Source organism: Aquila chrysaetos, chromosome 13 (genome assembly GCF_900496995.4).
Source record: "Aquila chrysaetos chrysaetos chromosome 13, bAquChr1.4, whole genome shotgun sequence".
Classification (NCBI taxonomy): Eukaryota; Metazoa; Chordata; class Aves; order Accipitriformes; family Accipitridae; genus Aquila; species Aquila chrysaetos.
The window spans coordinates 26,929,718-26,949,226 of NC_044016.1; the positions used below are offsets into that span (position 1 = coordinate 26,929,718).

At 38.0% G+C, this 19,509-nt stretch overlaps 1 protein-coding gene across 4 annotated transcripts in view; it reads left to right on the top strand.

Moving 5' to 3' along the window:
• The window catches only part of AKT3 (AKT serine/threonine kinase 3), a 161,021-nt gene that overhangs the window by 74,572 nt on the left and 66,940 nt on the right, over window positions 1-19,509 (top strand). For all 4 annotated transcript variants that reach the window (XM_030035682.1, XM_030035684.1, XM_030035680.1 and 1 more), the window contains one exon: window positions 10,960-11,085. In XM_030035682.1, the coding sequence (XP_029891542.1) occupies window positions 10,960-11,085 (126 nt within the window). The remainder of the gene's footprint in view (window positions 1-10,959; window positions 11,086-19,509) is intronic.

Below are 19,509 nucleotides of genomic sequence, written 5' to 3' on the forward strand. Positions count from 1 at the left end.
GAAAATGGGCGTGGAGGTGGGGGAGTGGATTTGAAGTCTTTGTCTCCCTCCCGTGTCCCGTGCTGAAGTTCAGTTTCACCTTTAAGTTTACGGAGCAATTTCTTTCCCAAGTACGATGGAACTGAAATATTTTATGGTTACTGTTAAATGGTTCTTGAATTAATTCCTCTATACTGCATGGATGAAAAGGAAAATACCTCCCGCTCATGTGTTTTAGAGCCAACAGTATCAAGGAGTATTAGTGTCAATAAATTACTTCTCTGAACTTTATTATGTATGATACTTAGCCAGTTTGAGAGAAATAAAAAAATCCTTGAAGTGGACACTATTAAAATTTGGGGGCATGGGATTTTCTGCAATTAACTAGATTGCTATGGTAGGCCAATATATTAAGCTGAGGCAGTTTTGCTGCTAATTACACCCAACTTCTCTGGAGTATCGGATATTCAGATCCATTTTATGAATATGGTAGAGAGAATAACAACTGTAAAACAAAGCACTGTGCATGTAAGTGACTGTTAGCGTGTATTTCAGAAGGGATAAATGCTCACCATATGGTACAATTACTGTGTCCAAGTTTTCAAATTAGCTTCTCTCATCCTCCTTATTACTGTCTTTAAAAAGAGAGGAAAAAAACCCAACATGATTTATCTACTCTGCAGCAGAACTCTTGACGCAAAACAGCAGCCCAGTTCTGTCCAGTTTTTTTTTCCTAGCATAATAGGGGCTGTCGGACTTTTTTATACTAATTACTGTGTGAGCCTCAGATGAACCCCCTTCAATTCACAGGGCTTTGTTAAGGGAGGAGCTGTCAATGTGTCTGCCCGTTTGCAGCTGTGCTGTGGCTTTAGCTTGCTTAACATTATGCTGCTTTTTAGACTTGACAGAAGGGATTTTTTTTTTTTTTTTTTTTATTAAGGCAAAGCAGCCTTGTAGCGAAATGGTTTAAGCAGCTGCATTGTGGGGAAGCACAAAGAAGTTATTATTGTGTCTGTTTAGGGGGGTCGGATGGAGGGGGGAGATATTCGGCTGCTGTTGATGCCGATTGTTGACTTGCCATCTGCCAGATAGGGAGAAGAAAAAAATGACAGCTCCAGCAGGGTGTTCAAGAGGTTGTTTGGAGAGACGCATAAACATGTGCAGATGTCGAACTGAATAATGGCAAGAACTTGAGACGGTTTATGATGCTGCTGTTGTGTGTGCATATACAGAATGAATGTACGTGGAGATTTGGTTAGGAGGAGGGTACATATTAATTATCATTGTCCCCCACCGCCTCCTTTACTTCTGCTAATTAGTTCAGGAGTTTAATATCTTCCCTCCCTCCGTTGTTTATTCCTAAAAAGAGCCTTTTCTTGTAGGGAAGAAAACTTTCGATTTCTCCGTGTGGTGGGTTTAAAAAAAACCCCAACAACTTAATAAATTTGGTACTTGTGGAAGTGGAAAGAGTAATGCAGTTATTTCAGCCTCAGACATTTGGTGGACAGGTACTGCACAAGTTCTTATATAGCTTGGTCTGTCTACCTCAAGACTGATAACGTTGCATACCCCTACTATTGCATCCTGAGCTTTTCTTATGCAGAAAGTGCCAATTGGTGATTGTCTACTATTATATAGTAGACAAGTAAATGCTAGGGGTTAGAGTGAGATTAGCAACTAATTTTCTTTTACACTTGATCTTATTTTCAGTTCTTTCTCTGAAGGCAAGGAGCTGGTCAGGCATAACTTATATTTTCCTGTTTGACAAATCGGGATTGCTCTATAGGAATACAGTTTTCTTTCTTCCACTAAAATCCTTTCTTATTTCCTGTTCGGTGATTTTTGCTGCTGCTGAGTTTCCAGGATAATGTGAAAGAAATGTGAAGAAGGATACAAGCATGGAGGGAAATTAAGTTAGCCCAGAAAGGCTAAACGAAAGCATTGTCTTACCCAGGTGATCTCTTACTTTAAAGGTAAAAATGGAAACTTTAAAAAAAAACGAATTTTCTTCTCTAATATTATGTGAAATTCAACATTCTGATATCTGTACTGAACTTAAAAATGGAAAATGAAATAGTGGTTGAGGTGCACTATGGCTGTGGACTGCAGATATGTCTTCCAGTTATCAGTATATAACAGGGTTTTTTGATCAGTCACATCATGACTTAAATATTATCTGAATGAACCTAACCACCCCTTCCCACCAAGCCCTCAACAAAAGCGAAGGAACCCCTTTTTATTGTGTCTTCCCTCTTAGGTCTAATAAGCATCAGGTCTGTACGTCATTGATAACAATAACTACTGATGGGAGCATTTGCTGTCCCCTCTTATCATCACTGTGGCAGAGTGGAAGAAGTCAGTTTTGGATTACGTCAACTTAATTTTGACTGAAAATTCAGGTGTGGGTGCCTCCTACCCAGGTACCGATACCTGCATCTGAGCCTAGACAGAGGTCAACAGCACTGCAAATGGAGAATTGCTTTTTGCCTCTTGGGTTGTTGGTTCTTCTCCACAGAATTGTGCCGTTTTCTGTGCTCTGTCATTGCTGGTGTGAAGCCCAAGTTCCTCTGAGTAGTGCTGCATTGCTGCTTATCGTGAAGCTTTTCATGCAACCAAAGAGTTCTCCTGATGTGTACAGCAGTAATGGAGCTGTTCTTTCGACTCTAGCAGTTTGAGGAATGCTTCTGCGTATCTTGGACTGATTCTTTGCAAATCATGTGGGCTAAATGATAAAGCAAAAAGGTTGACTTTAGCGGGGTGCTTGAGGAAGAAATGTAGATGAACAATGTTGGTGCTAGCTTTTTGGCACCTGGCAAGGTCTGAGGCTAGGAGCACACCTAGTGACACGGAGGAAGTTCAGAGAAGCTATTTTAAAATTATTGCAATGTGCCAGTTTTAAAAGTGAGAGAGTTTGCTTTGTGAAAACATGCTAGCAAATACACCGTTTTAAGAGGGGAAAGTCACATAATTTTTGACAACACATTAACCTGTCAAAGAAACTCAGCTGAATGATGATGGTATTGTCAAACTTATCATACTCTTTTGCAAACAATGGAAAGTTTGAGATTTCTTGTGTAAACTGGAGTTGGCTGTTTTTCAAAATGTTTTAAGTAGGGAATATAAGAAGATGTTGAATTCAACTTAGCTACATGTAAAAAGCATTTACATTTTAATTGTCTGATTTAATATATACATTTGTACCAAGTACATGAATTTAAATCGTTGCTGCTGTAGCTGACTGTCTTATTCAGTGTAATTTATAGATGAATATTTGTATACTTGTCCTACTCTTAAAATATTTTCAAAATCTGAAAAAGATCCTTTGGCCTACTAGCACTTGATGAAGACAGAGGAAAGGAAAGTCATATTTTTTCTATTATACAAAGTACCACTTGATGCTGATAGTCCTATGTAAAAAATTATAAATATTTAAAAGTACTGAGAATGTGAAGTTTTTTAGCTATAAACAAAAATATGTGAGACGATATTCTAAAATTTTTTTTTTGCATTTACCTCAAATACATCTCAACACACTTAAAAACTGCAAAACTGCTTTGAGGAGCACCTAAATAGCGTAGGATTTTGGGCTTTGATCCTATAAAGCCTTATGCAGTAGAGAAATTTAGAAAATGTGAGCAGTGTCCCTGAATATTTCCAGGATATAGACCTTGGTTTTCCATTCCTGAATAGCAGGCATATTTAGAAAATATTAATCTCCTTTGTTGTTCAGGGATGCTGATGTAATACAGGACTCTGTTATTCCAGACAGCATGTGCTAATATCAACTTCTATTTAATTTATTTATTGTTCTAATTCTTATCCTTCAAGAATGAAGGGGAAGTGAGAGTGATGTTGAAACTGGCAAGTTTTTCTTCCTGTTGGCTCAAAATGGACATGGTAAAGGTCAATTCTCAATTTGTCAGGATGTCAGCTAACTAAGGATTTCTGGTACGATTTTTTAAAAGGACAAAATTTTGTGCATATGAAAATTGAGTATGTGCTGGGAACATTTATTTTCCATGAGATGCCAAAACACATCAATAATTTTGTGTGGATATTGTAGATGCCCAGTTTGAAAACTGCATTTATGTTTAAATAGTGGTATGTCTCTCTGTTACTGAATATTTTCTTCTAGATTTTTTGATATTTTAGAGAAAAGTTTGATTAATGTCACAGGAAAGGGTTGAATAAACAGCAGGAGCTGAAGTACTGCTGCATTTATACAAGACAGGACAGTGACTCACTCCCATAGTCGTAATGAAAAAGTCAGGGCAGCTGGTGGTTTGAACCCTAGTGAGCCTCTAGCTGGAACACATTCGTAGGTTGCGTTCAGAACCTGAGCGGGAGAAAACCCCGCGGTAAGAGCAGGGAGAGACTTTCCATTGAGGAGGTTGGTCCTCCCTGTCACTTTCGCGGCAGAGGTGCCTGCTGAGAGCATGGAGAGCCGCTCTGTGCCTTCGCCTTGCCTGGTGACTGCACCTCTCTGCTTGGACGTACTCTGTTTTGCTAGTAGGAGCCCTTGTCTTTGATCACTGCCTACTGCTGCTCCAGGACAAAAGATCCCACCTGCTCTTCAGTGCATCTTGGCTGGCACGGAGGAGAGAGGGTTATCCCTGCTTTCCTCTCCTCTTGCTCAGCTGAGGAACTTCTAGAGCTTGTTCCTGAGGCTGCTTGCCGCCTTCTGCAAAATCTTAACATCTGTGTGGTTTTCACTGGTTTCTGGCCACGCAGCTGTGAATAGCTGAACATAAATTGACCAGTCTTTATATCTGCACTGGATCATTGCGATGTCACGGACAGTGAAGGGCACTTGAACTTTCTCACCTTAATTCCCCAATTTGCAGGAAACTTAGTGGAAGCTTAGTTGTGGTATAAGCCGATGCCCACGCATAGCATGAAATATTTCCTATTTCCCAGTTGTGACTGGAAAAATTCATTTGTCTAATGTAAGTACAGATGTGCTCAAAATGTCATTTAGCATTACTGGGAACTGTGGGAAGACAGTTAGTATAAATAAATAATCACTGTCTCACAGTATAAAAGACAGAATCAGAAAGCGTTAGTTCCAAATTCTGCTTTTCTTTGAACTGCCGGCAAATACTTGGGAGGGTGTTTATAATAAAAATAACTTGTAAAATGCTAAGGCACATTAGGAAAAATCACAGTTTTACTTAATTTTTTGGTATGCAATAGGATTTTGTCAAATCTTCTGCATAATGTTGAATTACACATTTACATTAGATTGAAGGACATATATCGAATTGTGAGGACAGGTATACTTTTAGGGTTTCTTAAACATTTATTTTTTACAGTGGCTTTGAACTGTATTTCAAATTTGTTATCATGAAATCAGAAATAAATATTTAACAGAAGTGCTTTACATTTACTAGTGTCTACTGACTTAATCAAATAGTCTGCTGATGCTTCTAATCGTGTGTTAGGTAACACTGCCCTCAGAGGGCCAAGGTAAGTAAATTCAATCTCAAAACCACTGGCATTACTTGTGATACTTTACTTGACCTGACATTAATTGCAGTTGTTTCTTTTAAAGAAAAATTGCATATGCTTGTTTTATTTATTTTATATAATTTTGTTTAATGCTCTTAGATAAATTCATTTCTCCCCGCTCCACCCCCCCCCCCCCCTGTTGTTTATTAAATGGTAGTGCAGGGGAACTGGAGTTTGATTTAACAGAAAAGTGCCTTAAAAAGGAAAGAAAAAGAAAAAAGATGGGAGAACAATATTTGTGCATTATTTCCCTTAAATCCATTTTAGTAAACTGATAATTGATGACACAGACAAGAGGCAGATTTTTGGTGTTCTCTGCTTGGAGGGGGTTTGGGTTTTGGTTGTTGCCCCCCCTCCCTTCCCTTAAATCTCACTTATGTCTGTGTGGCAGCTGTTGCTTCTTTTAAGGAAGCAAGTTTTTGAACTCAGGTTTCTGTTGCTTATCAGCACTGTATATTAAAGACATTTCCTTCACACCTCTAAAACCATTTACATATTGAAAAATGTAGATGTTTTGCAAAAGTGATTTTTTTAAAAAATACATTTTTAAATAATAAGATTAATTTTAAGTTACTGAATAATTTTTCAAGACTTGCTAAATTTCCATATGCTTAAGGATTACGAGTGGTGAGAATAACAATAGCAACCATCAAATCTGAGGTGAAGTGTATGTTTGAAGAGAGAGTTTGAGTTCTGAGGTGAAATAAAAAAAATTACAAATTTTGAGTGATACATTTGTCTAACACGAATTTGTTGACTACTCATGTGGTTTCTTAGAAAGCTCTTCTTTGTGAAGCTCCTCAGCAGTATCAAAACTACAAACATTGCATCACTAGAATAAACATAATTTGTGGAATGTCCTGAAGGCAGGATTCTTGTTACTAGCTGTCAAAGGCAAAAAAGAAAAATCATCAAGGTTGCAGTACAGAGGTGAATAGAGCCAGCCGCGAGGGTCGTGTTCTAAACAAACCTTCATTAAGCATTCTTTGTTACTGTTGTTAGCCAGTGTATTATTAAATACAACATTAATTAAAGAGTTGCATGTTATGAGGGTGCTTTTTGCATGAAGATCAGATTACATTTTCATGTGCTTCAGGAATGTACTGCTGTCTTATTTCATCTTTTGGGTGTATTCTCTTGGTAGTTATTAAAAAAGCAGAGCGAGCCCAACAACCTAAAACTGATTCTAAATTTGTATTGTGTGTGTGTGTGTGTGTATGTTTTTATTATCTGTGTATATCTGTGAGATACATATTCTAGTGCCTCTTTCCTCAAGTAGCTTTAAAAACTTTGACTACAATTAAAATGAAGTAGGAATTGCTTGGCTTTCTTCACTGCAATGGTTTAAATTAGAGACCTCTTCTTACTGTCTAATAAACAGATCCTAAAAGAACATGTTTTTCAACTTAAAAGGGTGTAAATTTAAGCAAAATAATAATTTAGCTTACATTAACTCAGCAGGAAGCAGGGTACAAACTGATTAATTCTCTATGGCAGATCCACTGCTTTTTTAAGTACTGCAGCTCCATTTCATTAAATTGTCAGGATATCTTGTGGTTTGTTTAGCCTGCCTGGACTTCTCCTTTCTCATGGAATTTCTTTTCACTTGAATTAATGAATTTCAGATGTAAATTTCCTGTTGTTTGCTTGTGTTGAGGTTATTGATAAACATACACTCCACATATCTTTAAAGTAATTAAATATTGCTTATACGGTAAAATATGCTTTTTAAAAGAACCCAAAAACGCAGGGCTGTCAAGTTAGAAGTTGTGGAAGTGTTTTTTTCTTTTCAAATATTCTGCTGTGTTTTAGTATTTTTTGTGTGGAAGATTCCTCTTTCAAAGCAGTTCAGTAAGCACATGTGTATTAAGAAGTATGGACTAAAATGTTTTTCTATCTTTAAGCAGATTATGTAGAAGGAATGCAGTTAGAAGAGAGCACCTAGAGTGCATCTTGAGAGCCATTAAACCACTTGAGCAGCTAAGTGAACTGTTCACTGATAACCACTGTTTACTTTAGCCTTCAAAAGTGTTCACCCATTTGTTAATTAAATTACAAAATAAATAAAGGGCAGATGATAAATATTCATGTATAGCCCTTGAAGAGGGATTGGAATATTGGTCATTTCAAGACAAAACTAGGTGGGTTTTTTGTGTGTGTGTTTGTACAGACGTCTTGAAAAAGTAGTCTGACCATGATTCCTGTTGGGGAATCATTTAGGAGAAACTTTCTTCAAAGAAATGTCTATGAAAGAAATATATAGATCCCTATGAAGCCATAGTGTTTTGCAATTGCTTTTAAATTACCTGTCCTGTGTCTGGCTATAGTTTGCAGGGCGAAGACAGAGGTACAGCTGTGCTCATGGATAAACGGGTACTTAGCCATCATTCAATATTTATATCTTCTTGTGATTAGCTTTTGTCCAAAGTCGCTAGCTCTCTTCAGAGGAGCTTGGAAGTACTAGTCATACTGTTCTAATGGTTTTTCTCCAGGCAGAACATCAGCTGCATAACTCCATAGATGATCAAAAATCTGTTCAGTTTTCTGATGAAGAGACTCTGAGTACCTAGTAGAAGCCAAATGCAATCTAAAGTGTTGTCCTAAGAGGAGGAGAGGAAGTCAGTGATAAGGGAAGTGTGTGCTGGGTCTTCAAGGGCACCTGCTAGAACGGTCTCCTTTTCTACAGGTTTAGTTTGAAGAGTGTGTATGTAAGTGAACGAAGGCTTCTGTTCTTTCCTGAAGTGTCTAATGAGTGTACTTACCGTATCAGCTCTGATTCTTAGAGCAGTCTGCTTATCCAGTTTATTCCTTGCAGAAAGGAGGACTCTCTTTGAAACCTGAACTGTTGGGTGGCTGACCTGGTTTAGGTGTGTTGGTATTCTCTGCATGCTGTCCTTGAACTCTTCTGCAGTAGTTTTAGGTGCCTGCCTTCCAGTTAATGCACCTTCTAGATAAGACTACGATCTTAATAGATTTTAGACCTAGTAACAGGCACTTTCTCTCGTAACAGTCACTTACTGTTACAATTAAATAAGATAGAATTTATTAGAATTGTACAGAAGATTCTTTTTATGGTCTGTTTAAGAAAGCAACTAGGATGTTAGTATTTTTAAAACTTACATTGGTTGATCTGAAACATAAGGTTTTGTTTTGGCTTCAACTTCTGAGTCCATGCAGATGTCATGGTTTAACCCCAGCCAGCAACTAAGCACCACGCAGCCGCTCACTCACTTCCCCCCCACTCAGTGGGATGGGGGAGAGAATTGGGGAAAAAAAGTAAAACTCGTGGGTTGAGATAAGAACAGTTTAATAGAACAGAAAGGAAGAAAATAATGATAATAATAACAATAGTAAAATGACAATAATAATAATAAAAGAATTGGAATATACAAAACAAGTGATGCACAATGCAGTTGCTCACCACTTGCCAACCGATGCCCAGTTAGTTCTCAAGCAGCGATCTGCCCCCCCCGGCCAATTCCCCCCATTTCCTATACTAGATGGGACGTCATATGGTATGGAATACCCTGTTGGCCAGTTTGGGTCAGCTGTCCTGGCTGTGTCCCCTCCAACTTCTTGTGCCCCTCCAGCCTTCTTGCTGGCTGGGCATGAGAAGCTGAGAAGCTTGACTTTAGACTAAACATTACTTAGCAACAACTGAAGACATCAGTGTTATCAACAATCTACTCATACTGAATCCAAGACATAGCACTATACCAGCTACTAGGAAGAAAATTAACTCTATCATAGCTAAAACCAGGACAGCAGATTTCAGCAAATTTGCAATGTCAGTAGGGATGTTCCCAGCTGAACTAGCACCAGAGATGTGAGACAGAAAGCTCTGAGTCAATACAAAGGTAACTAGCGCTTTATCTACTCTATTAATTTTGTGGTCAAATTAAGTAACACTTTGATTTTTTCAGTTTTCTTTCTACTTATATGAAAATGTGTAGATAACAAAATCAAGCTGGTACCCTGCTGTCTAGAAGCAGGACTAAATAGGAAGAATTGTGCTACTGAGGGCCAGGAAACGTAAGTCAGCACGAATAGCCTGGTGTTCCTGTTTCTCACTGTCTCCTCTTCTCCATCTCCTACTCCCTACCCCGCTTCTCTGCTTAAATACATGTTGAAAATCAGAAATATTAATGGCTGCAGTTAGATTTTTAAGCCATGGGCATCACCAAAATCTGTACAAGTTGTGTTCAAGTTCAGCAAGGCCATATTAAAAATTCCTGTGTTAGAACTCAGTGACAATTAATTGATTGCTGTGATGGAAAGGTGAAGATGCGATTAATGAATTTTTAGATTAGCCTTTAATGGAGTAATCTCCATGTCAGATGGATGTAAACTTCTTTCTGACCTTTGAATTGTCTAAAAGCTACGTAGCTACAGCTAAAAGGGTGCTGAGATGGTAAATGGCACTGAAGGTCTGGGCTTAGACCAGGACCAGTGCAGCCCCTGGACTGGACTGCAAATGATGAGAAGTCCTAGGCACAGTTGGAAATTCTGCATTGTTAATACACTTTTTTTCTTAAGATGTTCACTTGTATAATGATGAAACAGTGACTTATTTAAAGTCTTAATAAGTACTTGTACATACATTATTTACTCTGCAGAGTTGATAGAAATCAAAGACAGAAAAGTTGGGCAGATCTAAACTCACTTGTACTTGACTGAGTAATTGCACTTTAAGAAAGAAAATGTTGCTGAGATTTTGATGTGGCATTGTAAAGTATAATGCTATTAAAGACATTTTTCACCCTTAAATAGCGAATAAGTGGCATTAATTAAGCTACCATGTCTTTGCTGACCTGTTCTGTATGTTTCTGGTCCTGAATACCTCATGGCTTGCAGAGTCTTCTGCTCAGACTGGTGTAGGGGGAAGGTAGAGGAGGTGGTTTTATTGGTGGACTTGCCTCTTAGAAGGGAATTGGCTTCTACTTTTTCTTTTTTATTTCTTTTGCTTTCAGATATATTTGTTAAGTATGTTTTTGTAGGTTCTCGTATTACTCCCTGTCTTCTTGTATTTGCTTAGTGTATGTTTTGAGGAAATTAATGGCTTTTGCTTTGGCTCAGCAGGATAAATGTTCTACCTTGTGGTAGTTTAGTTTTCATTTTGTTATTAAAAGTCAAGCTGTAGTGCTTATTTTTGCCTGCAGCAAATTTTGAACTGTTTATAGGTGTAAAGATATAGGATTTTGAAGAGTATAGTGTGATAAAATTTAGAATTATAGAGTATTACTATACAGTGCTTGTAGCTTCTTATTCCAGAGGCATCATTGTATAGTCCAAGCTTACTGTTGCAATTCCATTTTCTCCTGTTTTGGAGGAAGTTAAGGTTTCCTTTGTAAATTGAAAGCATCTGAAAAGATTTTGGTGTAATTAATGTTAGACACTGATAATATGTTATGGTTTTTATATCAAAGGTTTTTTTCCTGCAGTACTAATGAACATTTTTTTTCTCTCCTTTAGGAGAATATATAAAAAACTGGCGGCCAAGATATTTCCTGCTAAAGACAGATGGCTCTTTCATAGGCTATAAGGAGAAGCCCCAGGATGTGGATCTGCCATATCCACTCAACAACTTTTCAGTGGCAAGTACGTATTTCCAGTATTTATTATTCTCTCAGCATATTGACAAAATATCTGCTACATATTGCTTCATGTGTAGTTAAGAATTTATTGGTAACACTCTAAGTTTAATGCCATGTGTCAGACTAGTGCACCACTAATCTTATGTCCAGCTCTACAAGATACCTTTACAAGAGCATTGAGGATTTTACCATGGGTTGGTTTTTGAATATTTTGGGAACTCTAAGTTCTCATTTTTGTGTGTGTGTGTGTGTCTGAAGTGTCTGTAACTAACAATAAGATTTGACAAATGATTGTTGTAAGAAGAAAATTCCTGGAAAGCATACCTTTTATTCAGATCATTGACCTTTTTTCTCTTTTTCAGTAGTATCTCTGAATTCACTTGAAACCTCAAATTAATTAGAAAATTATCTAGACTGTCAAATGACACAAAATCATGCTAAATTATTTTTCTCTTGGATAATCAGGTAATCAGCTCTCCAGCCTGGTTAATCAGTAATTTCGAGCAATCAGACAATTTGCATATATTAGCAAAGCTACAAAGTGCGTATCTGTTGGGTAAAGTGAAGACATTTTGATTTCTTGTTTTCCAAGAATGTTTCTAAAAGACAAATCTGAAGGATTTTTTTAATCTGGCAAAGTAAGATTGGTAGAAGAGTGTTTCTGAACATAAATGAAAGTATTTGAGGAGCAAAACTAAGGGGGCAAAAAATCTCCCCGAGTATGAGCTGTGGATCATAGCTAGAAACTTTCAAAGGAACACTAGAAAATTTACCCAATTTCTTTCAAAATGGTATTAGTGTACTGCAGTACAATAAATGGTGGTGTTTAGTTCTGTAGAGGAGTATTGCAGCCACAAGAGCATGTGTACTTAGGGAAAGGGTTCCCTTCATCTGCATCGCTGAAGATGGAACAAATGCTACTGAGACTGAATTTACCTATTTTCTTGATAAAATTGTTCTTGAGACTGACAGCCTTTGTATACAAAGTAGTTTGGGTGTTTTATTTGGTAAGAAAATAATCTCATGCTCCAAGCCCATGTCTTGTCGCACAACTAGAGGAGGAAAACTTTGCATATTCTGATTGTGACAGAAGTCTTGCAAATGATGTTGAGCGTGCCAGCCCTCTAATAAAATTAGAGGCTCATTTCACCTTGTTGCTATTCAGCATAAAAAGCAGTGATGTCTTTAAGTTGTTCATATGTGTAGGAACTGACTAGATCATAGGCCGTTATTCCTTAGTTATTGCTCTGAATATCCTAACTTACTTGTTTATAGCAGTTGGTAGTTTCCTGGATACTTTTTCCCCAATGCGCAGCAGAAAGAACATTTGTAGAACTACAGTATAGTTTTTAGTCCTGCTTTACCATGTTCTTCACTGCATATCCTGTCTTCCTTTGCTGCAGCAACTACAAGGATGATCTAAACGGTAGTTCTGCTAAGCGAAGAAATGCATAATTAGCAATTAATTCCAGTGTGTTGATACTGTTGCAGGGGTTTTTTGTTTTGTTTTGATACCGAGAGGTCATCTTATGTAATTCTGATACTAGAATGCTGCCCCTGAACTTTGCCTTCATGGAAATTGGAAGATTTCTTACAGTTTTCCAAAATGACACCATCATCACCACTACCTGCCCCTGCCCCCAACCTCAAAAAAAAAAAAAAAAAGAAAAGAAAATCCTTTCTGCAAGTAACAAGCCCCATAGGTCTGATTCTTAGGCAATGTAAGCTAAAGGAACAGGCATGCAATATTAATTGAAGAAATACAGTTTTGGTAAGCAAGATGAGTTTTTCTGTTTTCTGGCAGGAAAAGGAGTAGCAATTTAATCAGAAATGATTGCTGATCAGTGCAAGAATAGGGAGATTTTTCACTCATAAAAGGAACCCCATGAAACAAAGTGAAGTACCTGTGTAGAATTCACAGGATGAAAAGCAAAACAGTGTGGTATTACACTCTTAATTGCAAGGGACTGTAAGTTTTTTGTCAGCTATTTTATCTGTCTGAAGATGAGATCATCAGTAGAGCAAACAAACAAACAAACAAAATCACTGTATGAATGAATCAGGTCTCATGGGCAGTACCTGGTAAATGTCAAGAACTGGTCTCACGGCCTCTCATCCAAGAGTTCCTGAGCTGCTGCAGTAGGTTTGTGGCCACAAGCAGTGCAACATATTTTTCCTGTAGTAGTGAAGTACGTTTTTCATAAATTACTAGCCAGGCAGATGGAGTGTGAGATCACTGTTAATACCATCTTGATTAGGTTGGCAGGGACTTAAAGATATGTCTTTACAGTCCTATCTTCATGTAATCTTTGTAGCTATCTGTAAAGTGAGAGTGTGGTCTCAGTCTACTTTTTGTTCTCCAAATGATAGACATCTTTGGCTCTTGCTTATGGCTTGTTATTTAAGCAGAAAAGGCCAAGGCTGTGGTATTATTTTTGTACTACTGTTGGAGTTGAACACTGGAAAGTTAGCACAGCTCTGCTTTTTATGATACTGGTTCTGTAGTTTAAAACTTTTATATCCAGCTCTGTCAGACTAGTTACTTCCATCATATGGATATTTTCCCACCAGTGTCCACTGCCTTCCACTCCTGTGACACCAGCTTTACTTTTGCAAAAGACTCTTTCCCAGGCATAGTATCATTTTCCCTAGAGTGGCTCCCTGATTTCTTCCAAGATAACTTTAAAGTCCCACACCTGAGCAGTACTCTCTCCCTGGTCTTGTGTCATCAGCGTACTCCATCGGGAATGACAGGAACACCAGAGAGAACAAAGTTATTTTACATACTGCTAACAGTGCTTCCAGTGCTAAATATGTCTTTGTTAATAAAGCCTTTCTCATCGGGTGGTGTTTTGTCATAGGATGGAGTGTTCAGAGGCCACCCCTTTTCCTTGGGGTGATCTGGGAGGAAATGTGGGGGGAAGGCATTGGGAAGCGGGTGTGTAAACAGGTAGACGCTTTACGTAGAGAGGAAGAGCCTGAGGCAGCGCGCACTCGCATACATCAGCCCATTGCCAGCCGCCCAAAATGCAGGGGAACCACGTGGGCCTGAAATGGAGGTGAGGGACCTCTCTTCCTTGGAGCATAAGTATGTCCCTGAAGGCGAAACAGCCCGCAGGGTATGACAGAGTGGGGCTGGATGGAGCTGAGCCCCAAAGAAGGATACAGGACTGGCCCCTTGTGTCCTGGACAGGGGCTTCACTTTGTCCCCCGTGGCCACTGCTCTCCTGCCTTCGGGCATGTGCGAAAGGCAGCAGTGAGCACCCCGCTCTGCATCTGCAAAGCTGCCGCAAGGCTGCCGGAGTGAACAGATCACCCAGATCTGGTGACACTGGATAGTGTGTAGCAATTGCTCTGGTGTCTCTTCTGTGGAGCCAGCTTATTTTACACCAAACAGAGCTGCCTTTTTTTAACTTGGGAGTAGAAAGAGCTGTGTATTCGAAGTATGCCTTTACTTCCTTAATGCTCATGCCCTGACACATATACTCACAAAAAGTTGTGCCATGATATCTTAACCATACGCTTAAAGATAAATGAAGGTCGTGTAATTACATTGGTGGGAAATTCATTGTGGAAACTTAAAAATGGTTGATACTGGTTTTCAGAGGTAAATTCAGAGGTGTGAGCTTACTTGAATCGGCTGGTTCAAAATCAGTTCAGCTCTTTTCAGGTAGAGACAAGCAGTTGCAAGTAATCAAGCTATCGTAGCTTAAAGAGATAGTCTTGATTGACTGAGTCATGGTAACTGAGTGGGTGTGCATTCCTAGCCCACTTCAACTGCAAAATAAAATATGTTAATGTAAATTGCTTTTGCTTAGGCATTTATGCAGTCAGAAGCAGTTTAAAAATAATTTGGGTTCAATTGATATAACTTCTGTGTACAGGCAGAGGCCTGAAAAAAATGTCCTGGCTTTTAAAACTCCATTATGCTTCTTTGGAACAAAACTAGTACTCTGGGTGACAGGATGTATACCCTCAGTGCCCCCCCCCCCCCCCCCCCCCCCCCCCCAAATCAACATGGCCTCACAACGCTGTTTTTAACTGGTTCAGTGTTGCATACGTAGAATCGACGTTGCTTTGTGTAAACCACTGTGGTCTTTGATCATCGTCATTATTAGGGAAAACAGAGTGGGGAAGAATTCTACTTCAGTTCTAGTTAAGGAGCATTTGTGGCTTTACAGATAAGAAAATACTTCTCACATATGCAATGAGTATGTAGGTAATCACATAGCACATTTGGGATGAGGTATCTCTAAGAATTGGCCCTCTGCCTTCATTTTGATCTTTACATGGGGAATAATTGGGAAGAGCTGTATCCCTTCACAGTAGCCTTTGAGCTTTGGCCAAAAATGATGTCACCTGGAATTTCTTTCCTATCTTGAAAGATAGTGCTTTCTAAGCACTCTGTGGTACAGCTACCCTTTTCTTGTCTTTGAAAAGAAAAAGCAAATTTTAGTTATTGTGAGAAGGTAACCTTTTATAACCTTTCCTTTATTTTATTTTTTTTTCTCTGCAGAAATGATTATCGATGAACCTTGGCTATTCTAAATGGAGAAGCTGTGCTCTTTTTCCTAGTCTTAATCTTTCAGTGGGCCAGAGACAAGGTTTTATTTTTTTGGGGATTGAAAAATCTTCAAAATCTGAAAATTGAAAGGTTTCAGGGGAGTGATGTTAGGGCTATAAAGAATTCTGAAGACACTTTCTAAATAAATGGGTGGGAAAATAATATATGTATGTTTTAAGTGAGATTAAATTATGCATCAGAATACTTTGGCATTAGACATGACCTTGTGTGCAACTCCACAATTAACTTTTCAGTGAGATTTAAGTTTAAAGTCCCAGTTTTTTAAATTGTCACGACACTGGATGTCATGAACCCAGAGATAAACATGTAACTGTAGATACTTACAATTACAATATAGATTTAATTCTAAAATAATAATGATGCAATTGAATAAATAATGTTCATTCAACACTGAAGATACTTGTGGGGATAAAAAGGCAATGTATGTGTAATGTACTACATATGCAAATGCATCTATGGAAATTCGAACCCAAATCTAATGTGTATAACCAATATTACTGTCTGTGTTGGATGGGGAAATGTTTAGCTTTCTGGAAAACTGGACCAGTAGTTTTCTTTGGGAGGCTTTCATATTACTTTATTTCTAGGTTTCTAGGTGGTATATTTAGTATTCTGTCATTGATTTAGAAGTTTGGATTCAGTTGTTGGCTTGGGTCATGAATGAAAATGAGTTCCTTGGTCTCATCCTTCCATTTTAATGGACAGTGCTTTCTCAGACACCAGTATAGCATACTGTAATTTCCAATTATCTCGAAATAGGGCCTGGTATGAGCATGGCAGGTCAAAGTTTATAGCCAGGTCTGAAAGTTTTTATGCTAGTGTGATACACCCAGTTGCATAAATAAAATTGGGGTATTTGCATGAAAGACAGAGAAGGATGTATAATTTTACTGTCTTCCATGAAAACAAACTAAACCCCAGGCAAAACCCAACAATAACATGCAGAAATCTCCTATTTTCATTCTCCCTCTTTGCATGAAGGGGCAAATGGCAAACTAATTGTAACGACAGAAAAACATGGATGCTACTTCAGTACTTTTGGGAGTATTGGAAATAAAAGTCTTTCCAGCATGATGGATGGACCCTTTTCAGCTTCAAGGAATATAATTAAGTTTTTTGTGTTTATTATGCACTCATATATGTTGTTGTATCATCAAAGCACATGTAAGTACTTGTCATGAGCCAGGCCCCACAGAAGTGGGATTTCAACCCATACAGAACAAAAAGTCAGTCCCTGCTCCAAAATACTAAAATTCCAAATATAAAACAAGGGACAGCAGATGGATGCAAACAGATGGGGGGAGTATGATAAAACAATGAGACAGTATTAGCCTGTAGTACAGGCAGTGGTCTCAGCACATCAACAACTAATCCATTGTCAAGGTTAGATTTTTACTTTCTTCTCCCTTCTTTTCTCTCTCCCTCCTTCCCTCCCCCCTGTTTTTTAAGACATGGTGAAGGGGAGTTTTAAGGACAATTTAAAAGAGCACCACTGTGGCAAACAGAGAGAAATTAAAAATGCTTTTGAGAAATGGTGCTGAAATTGAACAGTAGAAGGATGGCTGGCATTTTGATACTGAATAAAGAGTGATACCAAGGATGAGGGCAGGCTGTGGGGACAGACCATGTTGAAAAGCTACCTGTATTTGGTGTGATAGAGCTGGGTAGGAAATGAGGAATGCGAAGAGGAGAGTGATGAGATCAAATGGACAATGGAGAAAAATGATCTGTTTGACAGTTTTAGGGATGACATTTTTAGGGGAAAGCTGCATTTGTTGGGACCAAAGAAGAGATATTAAACTGTCATACTCCCCATAGATAAAATGTAGTGAGAAAGGACAGAGCCTTTTGGAAAGCCTCAGGAAAGCGGGTTTCCTGTAGGAAGTAGGTAAACGAGTGGGAGAGTCGAGAGAGGACCAAGGTAAGGTTGTTTGTGGGGGTGTGTGTATACACATGTATTTGTACATACATGTAAAAGCCATGGCTTTTCATATGTACATGAGCAAAAGCATGTGTACCTGTCTCAATGTTATGAAAATGGTGTATTAGTTCTGCTACTTGTCTACTACTCATCTAACAAAAAAGGTCATCAGAGAAAAGTGTGGAATTGGAGTGCAGAGTAGCAGTAATGGAAAAAAGGTATTTGTAAGCAGTGTGTTCATTAAATTAAGTTTCAACGTGAGAAAGAAAAAAAAAATGGGAGTAGCAACTGATTAGGCAGAGATTGGAACAAAAGTGTTTATCTTGTGAAGAAAAGACCAAGAGAAGAATAAGAAATCAAGGTTAAATTGTAATACAAACAGATAGATACATAGGTAGATATAGGTATCTGTATATAGATAACAATGTATATATTTAAAAGTGCATATATTCTAAACAATGCAAGCAGTGATTTGATACTATTTCTTTTATATCGTATGATAATCACAGGAAATTATCTTTTATGCTAAAACTCAGCCTGTATTAGAAATAATTTCTCAAATATGCAACCTTCTGTTCATTTTTTAGTGCAATTTTTTATGGCTGCTTGTATGTTTAGTATTCTTGTCTAGCCATATCAACAAATTCAGCTGAAGTTGAAAGCTTCTATATATGAAATAATAAAATGGTATTCATGTTCTTTCTATTTTTCATGCCGAATGAATGTATTTAGGAAAAAAACACTGGTGATTATAGGGTTAAAGTTATAGAATTCAAACTTTAAACTTTTTAATAAAATCTGAACAGATGATCTGTGCTTTTTTTTTTGGAACTGGCAGGTTTCAGGCCCTCTAATTGGCTTCCCAGCTTTGCAGAGTAATTACAGCTTCAAGCAAACTTTGTCATCTGTGGTTCAGAATGGTGTAAAGTAAACAGAACGTTTTGAAATACAGTTTGTAGTTAGAGTTGCTCAGGAGAGTTTAACTAGCATAACTACTTAATTTAGATAGTAGCAGTTATTTGAAAAAGATAGTCTAACATTTTAGAATTGTCAGGTTGTTTGTGGATATGGAGATGAAAGTTAACCTCTGGTATGTACCTGACTTTTTTTTGTTGTTTTAAAAAGAGAAGTTCAATACTTGAGAAACATCCGTTGCATTTCTTTATACTGGTTTTATTTCATTTTTTTCCATTTTCTGTATAGATCCAAAAATGGCCGAATGAGTGCTACAGACTTGTTGGAACAGAGTTGTCAGTTTCTGTTACTGATTTTCATATTCTGCTGCTTCGAACAAGTGTTCTCCCCCAAGGTTTTTCATCCCCTCTAATATTAAAGGGGAAAATTCTCATGACTGATGTTTAATCCCAGCAAGACAGAAAGCTTTAGGATTAAAATGTGTAATTCCAAGTTGTAGATGGCTAGCATACAAGAACACAAAGTTGAGTCTGTCTGTTTACTGGCTTACTCATCTTTTTAAATGATAATTTAGACTTCCAACTGTTTTGAGTTGAGATTCAGCCCTTTAATTACATATGTTTATGTATAGTAGCAAACTTGAAGACATTATGGTAGAGTGTTCTCTACTCTTGGTAATGACCCAACTATCACTCGAGCATTTGGAGCCAGCTCTCAGTAGCCAGTTTCACTCATTCTTCTGTGATTTTGTAGTTTCCAAACTATTCTCTCTGTCTAAAACTACTATGGTTTTTCCAGCAATTAGTAGAAAAATATTTTGGTAATTAGCAGTAACTGTGTATTACAGCACTTATTCATCTTAATAGATTCCCCCCCCACCCCAGCTGTAGGTGAAAGGCATTTACAAACAAGTTTTTATTCATGTTGCAGTCATGACAGGAATGTGGGTGTACTAAGTATCAGCAGACTTCAGTTACTTTTATCTACTTGAGAAGGATGGGTAGCAC